This window comes from Mustela nivalis, assembly GCF_964662115.1.
Source record: "Mustela nivalis genome assembly, chromosome: 4".
NCBI classification, from domain to species: Eukaryota; Metazoa; Chordata; class Mammalia; order Carnivora; family Mustelidae; genus Mustela; species Mustela nivalis.
In genome coordinates, this window is record NC_139023.1 from 9,955,761 (window position 1) to 9,972,667 (window position 16,907).

Genomic DNA, 16,907 nt, shown 5'->3' on the forward strand with positions numbered 1-16,907 from the left:
GCTGCTGAGCTGGGAGCCCAACACAGGACCCTGAGTTCATGACCTGAGCTGAAATAAAAAAGTAATGACATACTCTATGATGGCTAATTGGAAATAATAAAAAATTATTGACAACAAAAGGGGGTTGGATAACCAACTGAGCCACACAGGTGCCCCTATTTATGAAAATATTAGAAAGCCAACAATGTTATTCTCTCACCAACTTTAACTGTACTCTTTAAAAGAAATAGCATCTATTTGCCATTGCCGTTATTTCTAAGAAACCTAAGTATATTTTAAAAACACAAGTAATTCTCTAGTCTAAAATTTCAACTCCAAAAGCAAAGATGGAATTGAGGAAATGTACTCTTATGCAAACAACTGCCCATTTATCACCATTTGGGGAAAATGGATTTGTGTTGTCTTTAGTGGTACACCCATAATGCACATGCTTGACTCATATACAAATGGCTAAAATGGAAAAGGTCAAGCTTTGAAAATTGTTCCTAGAAAATGGATTCATCTAGGCAAATTCGTATGTGAGTCACTATAGAGTTTGTATAATGTAAGATTGAATATGAACATAAGACTGCTTTTTCCACTTCTGTCCAGAGAAGGTTTCAGTACATGTTTTCTTTAGAACATTCTCAGAAGGAACTGAAATACAAAGCTATAGAAAGCAAGAGTATTTCTATATATAACACAGAGTATAGTTAAAATCATCATACCAGCTCTTTTAAAATCTCATTTCTGTGAGTAGCTTTCCCTAATTCTTCCATTATCAATTGTTGTTTGGGTTTTTCAGTACTTTTCCTACAAGGCAAATTTTCCTCATGTGACTTTTGAATCGTAAGTTCCTGGGCTAACCGATGAGATGTATTTATGATCACATTGTCTTTAGCTCTTAGAGTGTAGGTTTCCTTGGGCTTTGCTCTTTTTTGGCAGAGCTGGAGGTGAAAAGCATCTTGGAAAGCACGGTGAAAATTCTCATTGAAGAAACCATAAATGATGGGATTGACACTGCTGTTGCAAAAGGCCAGCCAGTGTGCAAAAGGGTAGATGTAGATGTTGATGACCCGCAGCTCATTTGGAGACAGGTCAGCGTAGTCTGAGAGCATCATCAGTGTCCAAAGAGGCAACCAGGAGAGAATAAAAAGCAGGGCTACGATCAGGAGCATCTTAATGACCTTCTGCTTCTTCTTGGACACCATGTGCCACTGTTCCTGCTTCTGCTTGCCTGTGTGGGGTACTGTCATCTTGAAGAGTGAAATTCCAATCCTTCCATACATGATGACAATGAGGGACAGGGGAACCAGGTAGATATTGGCAAATAGCACAGTGGTGTAGATCTTCCTCATTTCCTGATTTGGCCAGTCTTCCCGGCACCAGTAGACTGGACTGGTTTTATTCTGGGAGTTAAGTCTCACTTGGTAATATTTTTCTTCTTCTACATGTAACATTATTGCAGATGGGGACATAATGGCAATGGCCAGGACCCAGATGACCACAATAATGACAAATGCTGCCTTGATCGTGAGCTTTGGTTTAAAAGGGTAGACAACACACTGGAACCTGCAATTAAAAACAAGTATCAGCAGAACATTGCCTTATAACTTCTGACCAAGTTGTGAATTAAATTTAATTCTCCCATTCATGTTCCCCTCAAAAAATGAAGTTACCATTAGAAACAGAGGGGCATGCATTGGTGTTTTTGTGACAGATATAAATTTCATCTCAAAATATGAATAAGTTGAGTATCAGACACTATATTAGTCACTATTAATAATAAAAGTGACCACTGTTAACTAGCAGATATTGAACATGAATACTTAGTATTCTGTTCCAGACTCTTTCTCCCTGGTTTGCATTGTCTCTTTAAACTTCCCCACTTAAAAAATAGCAAAATAGGTCTAGAAAAAATTTAAAAAAAGTCTCGTCCACAGCTATACATAATTTTAACACAGGTAGTTTGGCTCCAGAGTCCATTGTTAAACTCTCCCTCATGACCTTCTGTGGCCCCTTCCCATGTCATCTCTGTGCTTGGCCAATTGAACATTAGCAGGCATGACATAAATAGAAGCTTGAGTGATGACACAGAGGCACCCAACCAAACCATAGATTTGTTTAAGCATTTTTGTTTCAAGCCACTAAGTGTTTTGGTGGCTTGAGTCACAGCTATAACAAATAGTCTGAGAGTTTCCATTACTAGTTTTATTACATGCCTTCCAGATGTTGTATGTCCTCTGGTGAGCATGGAAATTCAATCTCAGTGCAGAGCATAACCCTGATTGCATTTAACTGCAATTTTGGCATTGTGAGTCTTGGTGTTATTATTCATACTCACTATGATAATTATAGTCATATCACATACAACTATATAATATTATATTTTTCAAAGTACTATCACCTATTTAATCTTTGGTTTTGTAATGACTCTGTAAAGTGGAAATATGAAAATTATTACTTTCCAGATCTGCAGGTAAGAAAACTTAAAGCTTTTAATGGCTCAGCAGCAGCTCCATATTAATTTATCTCCCATAGCTTCATATACTAATTAACTTGAACATTGATTGCTCTGTTGTCCTTTATTGCAGCATATGTAAGGTCTGCTGTCTTAACTTCCAAGTTCTCTTTATCTTAGAAGAAGAAGATTAATTAGAATTAATTAGAATTAATCTTCTAATTAAAGAGTCTCCCCATCTACTCATCATTATATTATGGGTAACTTCATAGGCACAATTCTAGGTATCTTGTTCTTTTTGTAAACCAACTGTTGGGGCTTCAATCTTTTTTCATTCATTCAACAAATTGTGTGTGTGTGTGTGTGTGTGTGTGTGTGTGTGTGTGTGTTCAGAGAGACAAAGATGAACATGATAGAAAATGCTCTCTGCCAGGAAACAGTTAAGGAAAATATTGTTTAATTATGCTAAAATCATGCTAGAATTTAGACTTGGCCACTGCATTAGTCAGGGTTCTCTAGGGATCCAGAGCCAACAGTATGTATCAATATATGGAAAGATACTTATTTTACGGGATTGGCTCATGCAGTTTTGGAAGTTGAGAGTCCCAAGATCTGCAGTTGGCAAAATGGGGACCCGGGAGAGCCAACAGGGCTTCCAGTTCAAATCTGAAGGCCTGGGAACAGGAACAGCCACCGATACAAGTTCCAGTCCAGAAGCTATCCGACTCATACCCCAGAAGATCTAAGGTTGTAGTTTGAGGACAGAAAAAAAAAAAAAAACCTGATGTCTCAGCTCAAAAACTCGGGCAGGAGCAATACTTTCTCACTTGCAGGAAGGTCGGCCTTTTTGTTCATATTTGGGCCTTCAATTTCCCAGATGAGCGCAGGCAATCTTTTACTCAGCCTATGGATTCATATCTCACCAAACACACCCAGGATAACGTTTGACCAAATATCTGGGCACCCCGTGGCACGGTGAAGTTCACATATAAAATTAATCACCATACCACTTAGGAAAAGAAAAAATATCTCAGTTTTCTCTCTCAAGCAATGGGGGATGGTGCCTTGTTCAGGACCAGTGAGCACTCAGAACTGATGGGATTTGAAGAGTGACTAGAAAGAAGTTGGAGAGAGAAGGAAAGTTCAAGAATAAATCCCAAGATTTTCATTTAGATTGGATGTGTGAGCCTGCCATCCCTTGGCTTGGAAAAATGAGAAAAGGAGCTTTTTGTTAAGGGTGTGTGTGTGCATCTGTGTGTGTGTGTGTGTGTGTGTGTGTGTGTGTGTGTGTAGGACTGGTAGGGAAGAAAGTTCAATTCTGGGTCTGTTTATTTTGAGGTGGTGATTGTCGAATGTATAGATGAAGTTAATCTGGAGAAATAGGTTTGGGAGATTTTTTTTTTTTTTTGTAGTTTGGCTTCCTCCAAGAGCTGACCCTGAGAAATGCGTTTGGGTGCCAGTAGTTCAGATAGAGATGAAGGTGTGGTGGTTTTAAAACAGGTCTAAATTCTTGAACTTGCCCTTCAACATCCATTGAATGGCCTTTGTGACTCACTTCTAAGGAGCAGGATGCACCAGGGACACCGTGTGACTTTCACGGGCACACTCTCTTAGGACACCCATGCCTTGGACAGACACGAGAAGCTCAGCTACCTTGAAGCTGCCATGCTGCAGAGCCCATGCAGGGCCTGAGAAGCCCTAGTTCTCGTTCCTAGATGTTCAAGTCTTCCCAGTCTGGGCACCAACGTTAGGAAAAGGCTTCATTCTTGGTCTTAGAACTCCCTCTCCGATGCCAAGTGGAGCAGAAACAAGGTATGTGTTTCCAATCAGTGAAGCTGCCCTCGTCATAGATTCGTCATAGATTTGAGCATCATGAGCCACTAAGTGGTTTGTTTTGGGAGCTGACTTGTTACACTGCCACAGAAAACTGAAACTCTAGAGAAATGATACTGGTTGGGAAGGCAGAGAGCAAAGGGTGTGTCACGGCAGGTGACCATAGTTTCACCACTTTTTAAAAGACCTAAAACAGGGGCGCTTGGGTGGCTCAGTGGGTGAAGCCTCTGCCTTCAGCTCAGGTCATGATCTCAGGGTCCTGGGATGGAGCCCTGCATCAGACTCTCTGCTCAGCAGGGAGCCTGCTTCTCTTCCTCTCTCTCTGTCTGCCTCTCTGCCTACTTGTGATCTCTGTCTGTCAAATAAATAAATAAAATCTTAAAAAAAAAAAAGAATTAAAACATGACAGAGATGATTTTTTTCATAGATCTATTCAATCCTAATCTACTATTACACTTTCCTCAGAAATCTAAAGTTATTATATATCATTCCTGTCAATGTTTTTATGCTTTGACAGTATTAGCCTGCATTTATAACATTTTAATTTCTATATTATGGCACCATATTACATGCATCATTGCATAGCTTTGAGATTGTATGCTTCTGAAATTTATGCATTTTGAAATACATGGACCTAGTTAATTGATTTTACCTCATACACTATCATCCCTTGAATAAACATAGCACAATATGCTTATTGTTTTAACCTTTTTAAAATGATATCTCTGCTTAGGAGGCATTGTAGAAACAGTGAAAGAGAAACTTAGGGATATATAATACTAAATCTGATAAGCTCAAGATACAATAGAAAATACAAAGGATATTTCTTTTATTCACTGTAGGTGTAACATAAATAATTGTAAAATTAAGGTTTAGTATTATATTCACAACAAAATAATTTAGTAGTAGCATTATTTACTAGTATAAAATAAGTATTAGTATAAATTAGTATAAATTAGTACACCAAAAAATGATTTAGCAAAATAGCAATAGAATGTAGTAAATTTGGAAATAATTAGCTCCCAAATTTTAATATAAAAAGATACCTTTGGCATGCACTTGTTAGCATATATTGCAAATTCTGTTCTCTTTCAATGGACACCAAAAATCTAGATCTATAATATGGGTTCTTAGAAATAGATTAATATTGAAAACACAATCTACCAAGTTGGTTTTTGATGTCAACAATTCTAGAGCATTTTGTTTTTTGGGGCGTTATTCAGTTTTTCTCCCAAATATCTCTTAATTGCCATTGCCACTGCCTTACATCCTCTCCAACCTAAGTTGTTACAAAAGTTTAACTGTTCTTCCTTTCTCCAGTCTTATACAACACCAAACCCTTTCTGTTTTCCTAAAATGAAAGTCCAGTAATTACTCCCCCATATAAAAGACTTCAGTAGTTCCCGGTTGTCTTCAGAACAAATGGAAGACACGCCCATAGAAAACCCACTTGCCTCTTTCTGTGGAAGAAATGGTCACACCTAATGTGCCATTCCACCTTCCCATGGTCTAGCTGGCCTGCCTCTCTGTGTTTCTCTTGATAAGTATCTTCCATTTCAAGTCCATATAGATATCTATATATAACCCTGTCTTAAGAGATGCTCTTTCCTCTATTTCTTCCCAAAGTTAGTTTCTAAATCTTGAGTAATCAGTTATGACCTCTTCTGTGAACTTGACAGTCCTGGTCCTGAGAGGTGACTTGATCACTCTCTGCTTTGTACAGTTTGTTATAGTAGAGAGTGTTATTGGTAAGTATTTGTTAACATATCTCTCTGCCTCTAACAGAATGTGAACTTCTTTAGGCAGCACTTTGTCTAACTTGTTTTATTTTTTTAAGATTTTATTTATTCATTTGAGGGGCAGTGGGAGGAGCAGGCTCCCTGCTGAGCTGGGAGCCCAACGTGGGGCTCATTCCCTGGACCTGGAGATCATGACCTGAGCCAAAGGCAGATGCCTAACCATCTGAGCCACCCAGGCATCCCTGTCTAATGTGTTTTAGATGATATACAGACCAGCGCAGTACAGGCACACCTCAACACTGTGTGTAAATGGTGGTTAAATTTTATCTTAAAATCTGGATAAAATTTTAGATTTCACATTTCTATCACTAGAAAATTTGATTGTAGTGAAAAATAGTATAACTATGATGTTGTAGACTTTGTGTCCCCTCCAAATTCATACCTTGAATAAGAGTCAGGGTTTTAAACCTGATTGGATGGTAGTTGGAACTAATTAGGTTCAAATGAGATCAAGAGGGTGGTGTCCTCATGATAGGATTAGTGACCTTTTAAAAAGAGGAGAATAGAGCTGCCGGTTCCTTGGAGAAGATGCCCCTCTGCAAAGCAGGAAAAGTTCTCTCACCAGACACAGAAGCTACTGGCATCCTGACCTTGGCCCTAGCCTCCAGAACTGTGAGAAATAAATTTCTGTTGTTTCAGACATGCAGTTGATGGTATCTTATTATAACAGCCCCAAATAAGACACGTGTTATCCCTAATTATTTAATTTTAAAAACGGAAACCTTAGTAGTTTTATTTTATTACTGAACCTTTAGCAGATATACGCTGTGCTCTTAAAAGAGTGGATATTACAGATACAATTTGGGGCATATTTGGCAAATATGGTAGATTATACGTTTTTCACCAGATTCCGATTTTGGTGCTGACTTACCTATCCACAGCTATGGCAACTAAAGTAAAGACTGAAGCCGCAACTGATATTCCTTGGATAAATCCACTGATCTTGCACATTGTGCTTCCAAAGGGCCATCCTGAAAGGGATAAGAAACAGTCTTTGAATAGATCATATATATATATATATTCTTTTTACTCTCACCAAAAATATGAACAGAAAAGCATGAAATCAAGACTGATGCAACTATTTCCTAAATGATATCCAGGGAAAAATCATTGCTTTCCATTATTTTCATTAATATCTCCAGAGCTCTATTTTTAGTATACTACTAATAATGTCAAAACATAATGCAGTAGTTAAAACATTCTAGGCATTGTAGTAAGTGCTTAGTATCTATTAACTTAGCTAATTCCCAAAACAGGCTTTTGAAGGTGTATTCTCCTCCTCATGATATAGACTAGGTAATAAATACACAAATATCACATGCCTTCCCACAGCTACTTAGCAACATATTTAGGATTTCAACCCCAGCTGTATGGTTCTAGAGCCTAAACCATTAACCCTTATGCAATAAAGCCCTTTAAATGAATTAAGACAGGAAGTATATTGGTTTTATAATTTGGAAATAGACCCCATAAATTATGAGGAACAAGAGGTACATGTAGAATAAATAAGATTAGTATTTATTCATATATTATGTAATGAGACAATTTACATTGTTATAGAGTAAGTATTTGTGTCCCCCCTCATTTAAATTCATATATTGAAGCCTTAAGCCCTAATGTATTTAGAGGAGGGGCCTCTGGAAAGTAACTACATTGAGATAATGCCACAGGAGTGGTGCTCACATGATGGGATTGATGCCATTAGAAGAGGAAAGAGAGTTTTCCTTTCCAGGAACATGTACTGAGGAAAGTCCATGTGAGCACACAGCAAGAATGTGGCTGTCTACAAACCAAAACTACGACCCTCACCAAAAACCAGACCATGCTATCACCCTGATCTCAAACTTCTAGCCTCTGAAAGAGTGAGAAGATAATGTCTTATTGTCTAAGCCACCTAGTCTGTGGTATTTTTTTATAGCAGCCTGAGCTAACTAAGACATACTTTGAGAATAAAGAGCACTTTGCATGAACAAAATCAGTCTATTTGAATTACTTTCTAATCAAACCTCATTTACTAGAATGTTTATAAAAGAAATATAACAGGTTGATATAACCACCCATCTACTATTATAGGAAAGTAATATTCTTCTACTAGTAACTGTTCTAGTTTCCCAAAAGATAAATTTTAAAAATCTGAGAAATATACAACATTCATTTTTTAAAAAGATTGTACAACTTATTTTTAAAATGTTTTACCTAATTTTAAATATTCACAAAATCGAATCCAAGTATATCTAAAAAAACCTACTTGTCATCTATCCAGACCATCTTAAAATAGATGCTTGAGTGACTCTATGAGTAGAAACCAAGAGAGAGCATATTTCTCCAGTCCTAGATTTATTTGGCTGTTATAATGTTAAAAAAAAGAGTGTGAATAGCCTTTGGTCAAAAATAAAGAATAAGCACATGATTTATCTCACCTCCCTCACTAAATTCCATTAAAATTAAAGCACTAGGGAAAAGAAAACTCGAATAGAAAGAATGTGAAGCTGGGAAAATAACACAATTGGCTGAGTTATGCATAAATGTAACCAGATGCCCCTTGCTTCTCCCCTGGCCGGCAGAAGGATGGAAGTTAGTATCAGGAGGTGGAAGCAAAGCGTCTCTAGACTCTGACTCTCTAGGTGCAGGTGGGCTGGGTACCACAATGATGCCCAAGGATTAAGTAAAAATATTCTCCATCCAGTACTGTTGTCCAGAGACCCCCTGGGCTCTGGAATGTAGCAGCCGGTGTTAGGATTCCTATGGCAATAGATCAGAGAATTTCTTTCTGGGGAATGTAATCCTTCCAAGAAGACTGTTGTGCAGATTTTGACAAAGTCATGGATTTCCCAGTGAATGGCCCAAACTAATGAAGTTGAGAGTGGAACTTAAGGCACAGAGAGGTCCAAGTCAGCCACATTGTGTCTCACTTTGAAATACAAGCAGCTAAGTAGCAACTGACATAAGGGAAACCTCAAATATAAAAGTGACTATAACAAAAAGGAAAAAAGAAACTTAAGAGAAAACCAATATAAATCAAATAGAGGAAAATAGCCAGACATATCAAGAAAAAAGGAGACAGGACACAAATAAAATTATAAATGAGAAAAACAACAACCACAGAAATATAAAATAGTTATGAGAATATACAACCTAGAAGAGATGGATAAATTCTTAGAAACATATAACCTACCAAAACTGAAACAGGAAGCAATAGAAAAGTTGAACAGACCAATTACCAACAAAGAAATTTTATCAGTAATGACAAAACTCCCAACTAAAGCTCCTGGACCAGATGGCTACAAGGTGAATTCTACCAAGCCTTTAAAGTAGAGTTAATACGTATTCTCTTCAAACTATTTCAAAAAAATAGAAAAGGAAGGAACATTTCCAAACTTACTATATGGGGCCAGCATTACCCTAATACCAAAACCCAATAAAGACACCATAAAAAAGAGAACTATAAGTCATTATCTCTGAAGAACAGATATGCAGAAATCGTCAACAAAATACTAGAAAACTGAATCCAATAATACATTAAAAAAATCATTCACCACAACCAGGTGGGGTTTATTCATGGTTTGCAAGAGTGGTTCAATATTCACAAATCAATCAACATGATATATCAATAAGAGAAAGGATAACAACTATACAATCATTTCAATAGGGGCAGAAAAAGCATTTGACAAGATTCAACATCCATTCACAATAAAAGCCTTCAGCAAAGTAGGTTTAGAGGGAACATACCTCAACATAATAAAGGCTAAATATGAAAAGCCCACAGCTAACATAATCCTTAATGAGGAAAAACTAAGAGTTTTCTCCTAAGATCAGGAATAAGGGAAGGATGTCCACTCTCATCACTTTTATTCAACATAGTACCATAAGTCCTAGTCACAGAAATCAGGCAAGAAAAAGAAATAAAAGGCATCAAAATCAATAAGGAAGAAGTAAAACTTTCACTATTTGCAGATGACCTGATAATCCGTACTGAAAATTTGAAAAGACTGCCAAAAAACTGCTAGAACTGATACACGAATTCAGTAAAGGACACAAAATTAGTGTACAGAAATCTGTTGCATTTCTATATGCTAGTCATGAAGCAGCAGAGAGAGAAATTAACAATCCCATTTAAAATTACACCACAAATAAGATACTTAGGAAGAAACCTAATCAGAGGTAAAAGACCTGTACTCTGAAAACCATAAAACACTGATGAAAGATGACATAAAGAAATGGAAAAAATTCTATGCTTATGGATTAGAAAAACGAATATTGGTAAAATGTTTATATTCCCAATGCCTATTGAAATACAAACAGCATTTTTCATAGAACTGGAACAAACAATCCTAAAATTTATATGCAACCACAAAAGATCCCAAATAATGAAAACAATCTTGAAAAAGAAAAGCAAAGCTGGAGGCATCAGAATCCCAGACTTTAAGTTATATTACAAAGCTGTAGTAATCAAAACAGTATTGTATTGGCAAAAAAACCAGACACATAGATCAATGGAACAAAATAGAAAACCCAGAAATAAACCCACAAGTATATTGACAGTTAATCTTCCACAAATCAAGAAAGAATAATGAATGGAAAAAGATTGTCTCTTCAACAAATAGTGTTGGAAAAACTGGGCCACCTTCTTATACCACAAAAATAAGCTTAATGGATTAAAGACTTGACACCATAAAAATCCTCGAGGAGAACACAGAAAGTAACTTCTCTGACATCGTAACCTTTTTCTTGATATGTGTCCAGAGGCAAAGGAAACAAACAAACAGAAAATATTGTGACTTTATCAAAATAAAAGAGCTTTGGCACAGCAAAGGAAGTCAACGAATCTAAAAGGCAACCTATGTGATTGAAGAAGATATATAAAGAACTTAACAAAGTATTTAAGAACTTAAACAACTCAGCACCCCAAAATCAAATAACCCCATTAAAAAATGGGCAGATGACACAAGCAGACATTTCTCCAATGACAATGTACAGGTGGCCAATAGACATATGAAAAGATGTTCAGCAGCACTTAGCATCAGGGAAACAGCCACGTTTCCCATTGATTGATGAATGGATAAAGAAGATGTGTGTGTGTGTGTGTGTGTGTGTGTGTATGCAATGAGGTATACACATATATGCAATGTGGTATATACATATATGTGGTATATATATGCAATGTGATATATATATGCAATGTGGTATATATGGATCTGCAAAATGTGTGTATGTGTATATATATATATATATATATAAATACACATACGCAATGTGGTATGTGTGTATATATGTAAAGTGGTGTGTATATATATATATAGCTTTATATATATATATGCACATATATAGGCGTGCAACCCACCCCACATATATACATGCAATGGAATATTATTCAGCCACAAAAAAGAATGAAATCTTGCAGTTTGCAACTACATGGGTGGACCTACAGAGTATAATGCTAAGCAAAATAAGCCTATCAGAGAAAGATAAATACCATATGATTTCACTCCTATGCAGAATTTAAGAAACAAAATAAACCAGCTAAGGGAAAAGACAAACTGAGAAACAGGGTCTAACTATAGAGAATAAACTGATGGTCATCAAAGAGGAGGTGGGTGGGGGGATGGGTTCAGCAGGTGTTGGGGATTAAGCAGGTGATGAGGATTAAGGCGTGTACTTGTCAGGAGGAGCACCAGGTGGTGTGTATAATTTTTGAATCCTTATCTTGTACACCTGAAAGTCATATAAAACAACTAAGTGGGATTAAAATAAAACATAAAAAATAAACCTCAGAGACAACACATTTCATCGATGAAATGTGCCTGATAGTATAAGAAACATGCAGAAAATGAAAATAGCTCAAAGAATTTAAACATGACAACATAGAACTCAATATAATGTCTACAAGAGAAAATTGAGAAAATCTTTGAAAATGGAACAATTAGGAAGAGAGAATGAAAAAGATTTTTTAAACATCAACCCAGAACCTCTAATACCTAACAGGAAAAAGGTAAAATGGAAGGGAATTATACGAGAAAATTCCCCAGGATTAAGAGGCATTCTATTTTTGATTGAAAGGGCCTGGTTTGTGTCCAACACAATAAATGAAAAATAAAAAAGATTTTTTTCAAGGCAAAATTGCCTGAAATTCAGAACATTAAAGATAAAGAGAAGTCCTAGGAATTTTCAGGAGAAAAAACAAAATGCAAATCAGGATAAAAGAAGCAAGTGTGTAATGTCATTAGATTTTTTTAGCAGTAATGTCAGGTTTCTCAGCAATAACAATATCCTTGAATACTTTATGCAGCTAATTATAATCCACTATGAGGGCAGAATAAGTATAATTGCAGACAAACCAGATCTCACTTTTTTAACTCTTAATGCAAACTTTCTTAGGAAAGCGGCAGAGAATTAACCAAGAAAGAAGCCATGGCTCCAGAAAAGAGGACGTGAAGAGAATCATTAGGATCTCAGTGAAGGGACATCCCAGAGCAGTAGCCGCTGAGCTCCATGCCTGAAGGGTAAGATGTCTGAATAGAACACAAGGGTGGAGAGCACCAGGGGGCGGCTCTCCAAAAAAAAAGATGCAATTCACAGGTTGCCTGATACATTTGAAGGTGTTTACAAGATATTAACACTCCTGGAAGAGAATTTGAGGATATGTGACTTATAGGTACATACCCCAAGCTAAGCAAATCAAAATATGATTAAATCCAAGAAAACATTTTATAAGATAGACATTGATATCCTAGCACTTGGCATGCCTTAGCAGGGGGCATTCACACTGCATACTGACTTAATTTTTTAAGTCAGTATGCAGAGAGTACATATAATTGTATATGTACTCTCTGCATACTGACTTAAAAAATTCTAATTACACTGGGAAAATGAGAGGAGACAGAGTGTGAATGCGTATTTGTATGTCTATATAAATGCATCTGATTACATTTGTACACACTTCCAGCCAATCCGGCTTTCCCAACTTCGTATTCAGCAGCATCTGACAGTTTCTATGCATTTACGTTCTTTTGTTCTATGTCATTTCAGTGGAGTCTGGTGAGGGAAACTACCTCTTGTGGTAAGAGAGGGTTCAGACAACTAATGTACCTCTCCTGCAACGTGAAGGTAATAATACATTATGGGAACATTATGGTTTCATTATGGAATACATTATGGAAACAAGTTGCTTAGAAATAGGAGAGTAACTACTATCCAGTATAGAGTAACTAGGGGTAAGGAAGGGTAATAATGTGTATGGAGAAGCTGAGACAATAATTTCATTATAAATACTTATAGGAGGGCGATTCTGAGAGCATGTCTTACTGGCAAAATAAGTTTCTTGAGAGCGATGACAGTAATTTAAATCAATTCTTTCACTCTTTTTGCCTCACACAATATCTTAAAATGTACCTTGTTTTAAAAATATACATTCTTGTATGTGCTATGGTGAGCGCTGGGAAGTGAGTAAACCTGTAAACCTGGTGATTCAAAGACCTGTACCCCTGAGGCTAATAATACATTATATGTTAATAAAAGATTTTTAAAAATGTACATTCTTGATAATTTATTTTTAATGCCAGACCTCACAAAATGCAGAATCGATGAGCACAGATGCTACAAGAGGCACTCTTCAACTCTCCCCAGCTCCTGCTCCAGAGAAGGGAAGAAAACAGAGATCCGAAGAGAAACCTCTTACTCTTCAGGAAACTGAAAATGCTATGAAAAGCTAAGAACTATGACAGAGCTCATGTTGCTCTAAATATTTTAGTTATGCAACTATGGTATCATTTAAATTTTTTTTTTAAATATAAGTTCAATTTAATTAACATATACTGTGTTATAGCTTCAGAGGTAGACGCCGGCGACTCATCAGTGCACACAACAGCCAGTTCTTACTTCGGGTGCCTTCCTGAAGGCCCATCACCCAGTTACCCCACCCCCTCACCTACCTCCCATCGTTTTCTTTCTTCTACAGATCTGGACTATGAACATCGTGAGTTCCGTTCATTAATTAATACAACAAATACTTAGTAAGCAGGTACTATGCACCAAAATGGTTCTGGGAGCTGGAGATACACCGCACTTTCAGAGTACATGATGTAGCGCTAGAGAAGTAGTCATCAGGCCCGAGGGACTCTACGGTAGTACCCGAACCGCTACAATGTGGAGTTACTTGTGTTGCATTCGTCCCTTATCACGGATGAACTACCACTTTTTGAGAGATCATTGGGATTGCTGCTCATCTTCCCTCAAAAACTATTGGAAATCTCCCTCGCTAACCACAAGAGGGCCTCAATTCTTGCTGTGAGATTGAAGACATCGGGTCAATTGAAACCAGATTTATCAGTTTCTGAACTTTACACTGCACACTATTACCAATAATATTTCCACATTATACGCGCCCTGAACCACACCAGAAAAATTCCAAGTCTTTAGTAAAAGATGTTAGATCTCATTCTCTGACAACCTTCAGTGAGTACTCTAAAAAAAAAGTTTCTACTCTTCATCTCTGTCACCTGCTTTATTTTTATCCCTAATTCTTATTAATCTCTGACTACTTAACACTGTATCTATTTGTTTATTGTCTTACTCCTCCTTTAAAATGTAGACCCTAGGAGGGTATGCACTTGGAGCCTTTCTGGGAACTCCGTAAGAATTTACGAATGAACGAATGGCCCTGCCACGGGTGCAGGCTTAGGAGACAGAAATTCCCTCCTTTCATCCTTGGACCATGCACAAGTCAACATACCTGCTATAATATTGTCCAGCAGCGTGATAGGCATGCAAAATATGCCAACCAGTAAATCACTTATTGCCAGGTTCAGGATAAAGAGATTAGTGACGGTGTGCATATGTTTTTTCCTCATCACAGTAAAACCAACCACTGTATTTCCCACCATGCACAGGACGAAGATGAGAAAGTAGGAAATAATGAAGATTGCTGCCACTGGAGGCTGGTGAAGATAGTAGTTCACATAGGTGATATTGATATCTGAGTACAGGTGATACTTTGTGTCATTGACACTCCAAATGTCATGCCAGTTTTCTGAAGAGTTTGAGTCCCATCTCTCACTCATGATGGACCTGAACAAAGGAGAGGTAGAAAAGAAAAAGTATAATTAGAAGCCAGTAGAACGTAAGTTTTGTACGTGAGTTTAAAAGGAACACTTTTAAAGTGCAAGGGGATTTTGATGGACCTTCTGTAATAATCCATTAATTCTGCATGGAACAGAGCTGTACATAATACAGTCAAATTATTAGGATTTTAACCAAGAGAACTTGAAATTTCCACTTTGTTTCATAAATAACAATTAGTATATTTTCTATGTCCTCAATATGCTCTGTATTTCACTTTATTATACCTCCTATCCATTTGCAAAGTTTCAAGGGAAACTCAGTAAGTGAAACCTTTTGAAATTCCCTTTCTCCTGTCTCTAGATATCATAACCTGTCAAAACCTACTTGTTCCCTTAAGGCTAACAATATATTTTTAGTTTTCCTGACAATTTAAACAAGATGAGGTGTCTCCATCTTTAAAACTGCCTTTGAAATAAGCTTTTTGTAGATTTCTTATTCTGCTTTGACTCAGTTGAATATGTCTTTTATATACGCATGGATTTTTTTAAAATAAGCCCATACTTGCCTTGGCTTCACTTAACATAATTCCATTCACATAGTATGTATTCAATAAATATTTTTATTTGGAATCCACATATCTTCATGTAGACATGTCAGTCAACCATATATGTCTGAGGTCCTCAAGAACATGCCCAGATCTGGTGATTTACTAGAAGGCTTCAGAGGATTTAGCATTTGGTGTATCCCCAGCTAATATTTATTATAGCAAAAGGATACCAAGCAAGATCAACAAATAGCAAGGCACGTAAGATAAAATTTGCAGGAAACCAGCTTCTAAGACTCTCTCTCAGTGGAATCACATGGTGAGTTAATTCCTCCAGCAATGAGTTCGACAACATGTGTGAAGTGTTGTCTACCAGGGAAGCTCATTAGAAACTCAGTGCCCTAGGTTTTTAATTAGAGAACAGTCACATGGTACATTCCTCCTAGTGGTATCAAAATTTCACACTCCCTGATGGAAAGCAGGTGTACAGAAAAAATGATGTTATTTGTACAGATTAGGTATAATGAACACTCTCACCATTTATGGTCACTTTATAGCAATATAAGGAATTGTATTTGACTTAAGTTCCCAGACTCTAACCAAGGGCAGACCTTGTGAGCAGTCCTTTCTAAAGATAGCAGGTTCAGGCCTGCTTGTTAATTCATTTCTGCATACCTCATTATCACTATGTTTTCCAGTGTTTCAAGTGCATACTTTATTATTTTAGGGGAGTATGTTTATTCTTATAAATACTGCATAAAGATTAAGGTTCATAGTATTCATTTCAGATACTTTACTTTGGATAGTTTTTTCTATTTTAGGAACAGTAAAGAGTAAGTAAGTTACTATAAGACAAGTATATAAATACAAAACAAGCCAATAAAAACATTTCTCTCCAATATTTTGCCATTTTATTTCTTCCCTTTTCTTTAATTTTTAAAGCTCATCTCTGCTTTTCAATATTTAATGTCCCTAAGCCCGAATAAAAATGAAAAATGAAAAGAAAGTGACTGTGGGGTAGGGTGAGGGCTTGGAGAGAGAAAAAGAATGGAATTTGAGTAAGCAAGATTTCACTATTCCTATTATTGGCTTCAAAACTCTATGTGGCAAGATAGCAACATGCAGTACAGAGGAGTAGCAGAAGGACATGTAATATTTAAGTGTTCTTTCCTCCTGACACATAATTGTAAGAATTTTGTATATGAGGTTGGAGTTTTAGCTATTAGATTAACCT

The 16,907-nt window shown here is 36.8% G+C and overlaps 1 protein-coding gene across 2 annotated transcripts in view; it reads right to left on the bottom strand.

The window, feature by feature from the left end:
* Positions 1-701: 701 nt before the first annotated feature.
* The window catches only part of NPFFR2 (neuropeptide FF receptor 2), a gene marked incomplete at its 3' end in the record, with an annotated part of 85,789 nt that continues 69,583 nt past the window's right edge, over positions 702-16,907 (bottom strand). For both annotated transcript variants that reach the window (XM_082727621.1, XM_082727620.1), the window contains exons 2-4: positions 14,801-15,135; positions 6,944-7,043; positions 702-1,551 (exon numbers count right to left, since the gene is read on the bottom strand). In XM_082727621.1, the coding sequence (XP_082583747.1) occupies positions 702-1,551; positions 6,944-7,043; positions 14,801-15,128 (1,278 nt within the window). In that variant the 5' untranslated portion in view covers positions 15,129-15,135. The remainder of the gene's footprint in view (positions 1,552-6,943; positions 7,044-14,800; positions 15,136-16,907) is intronic.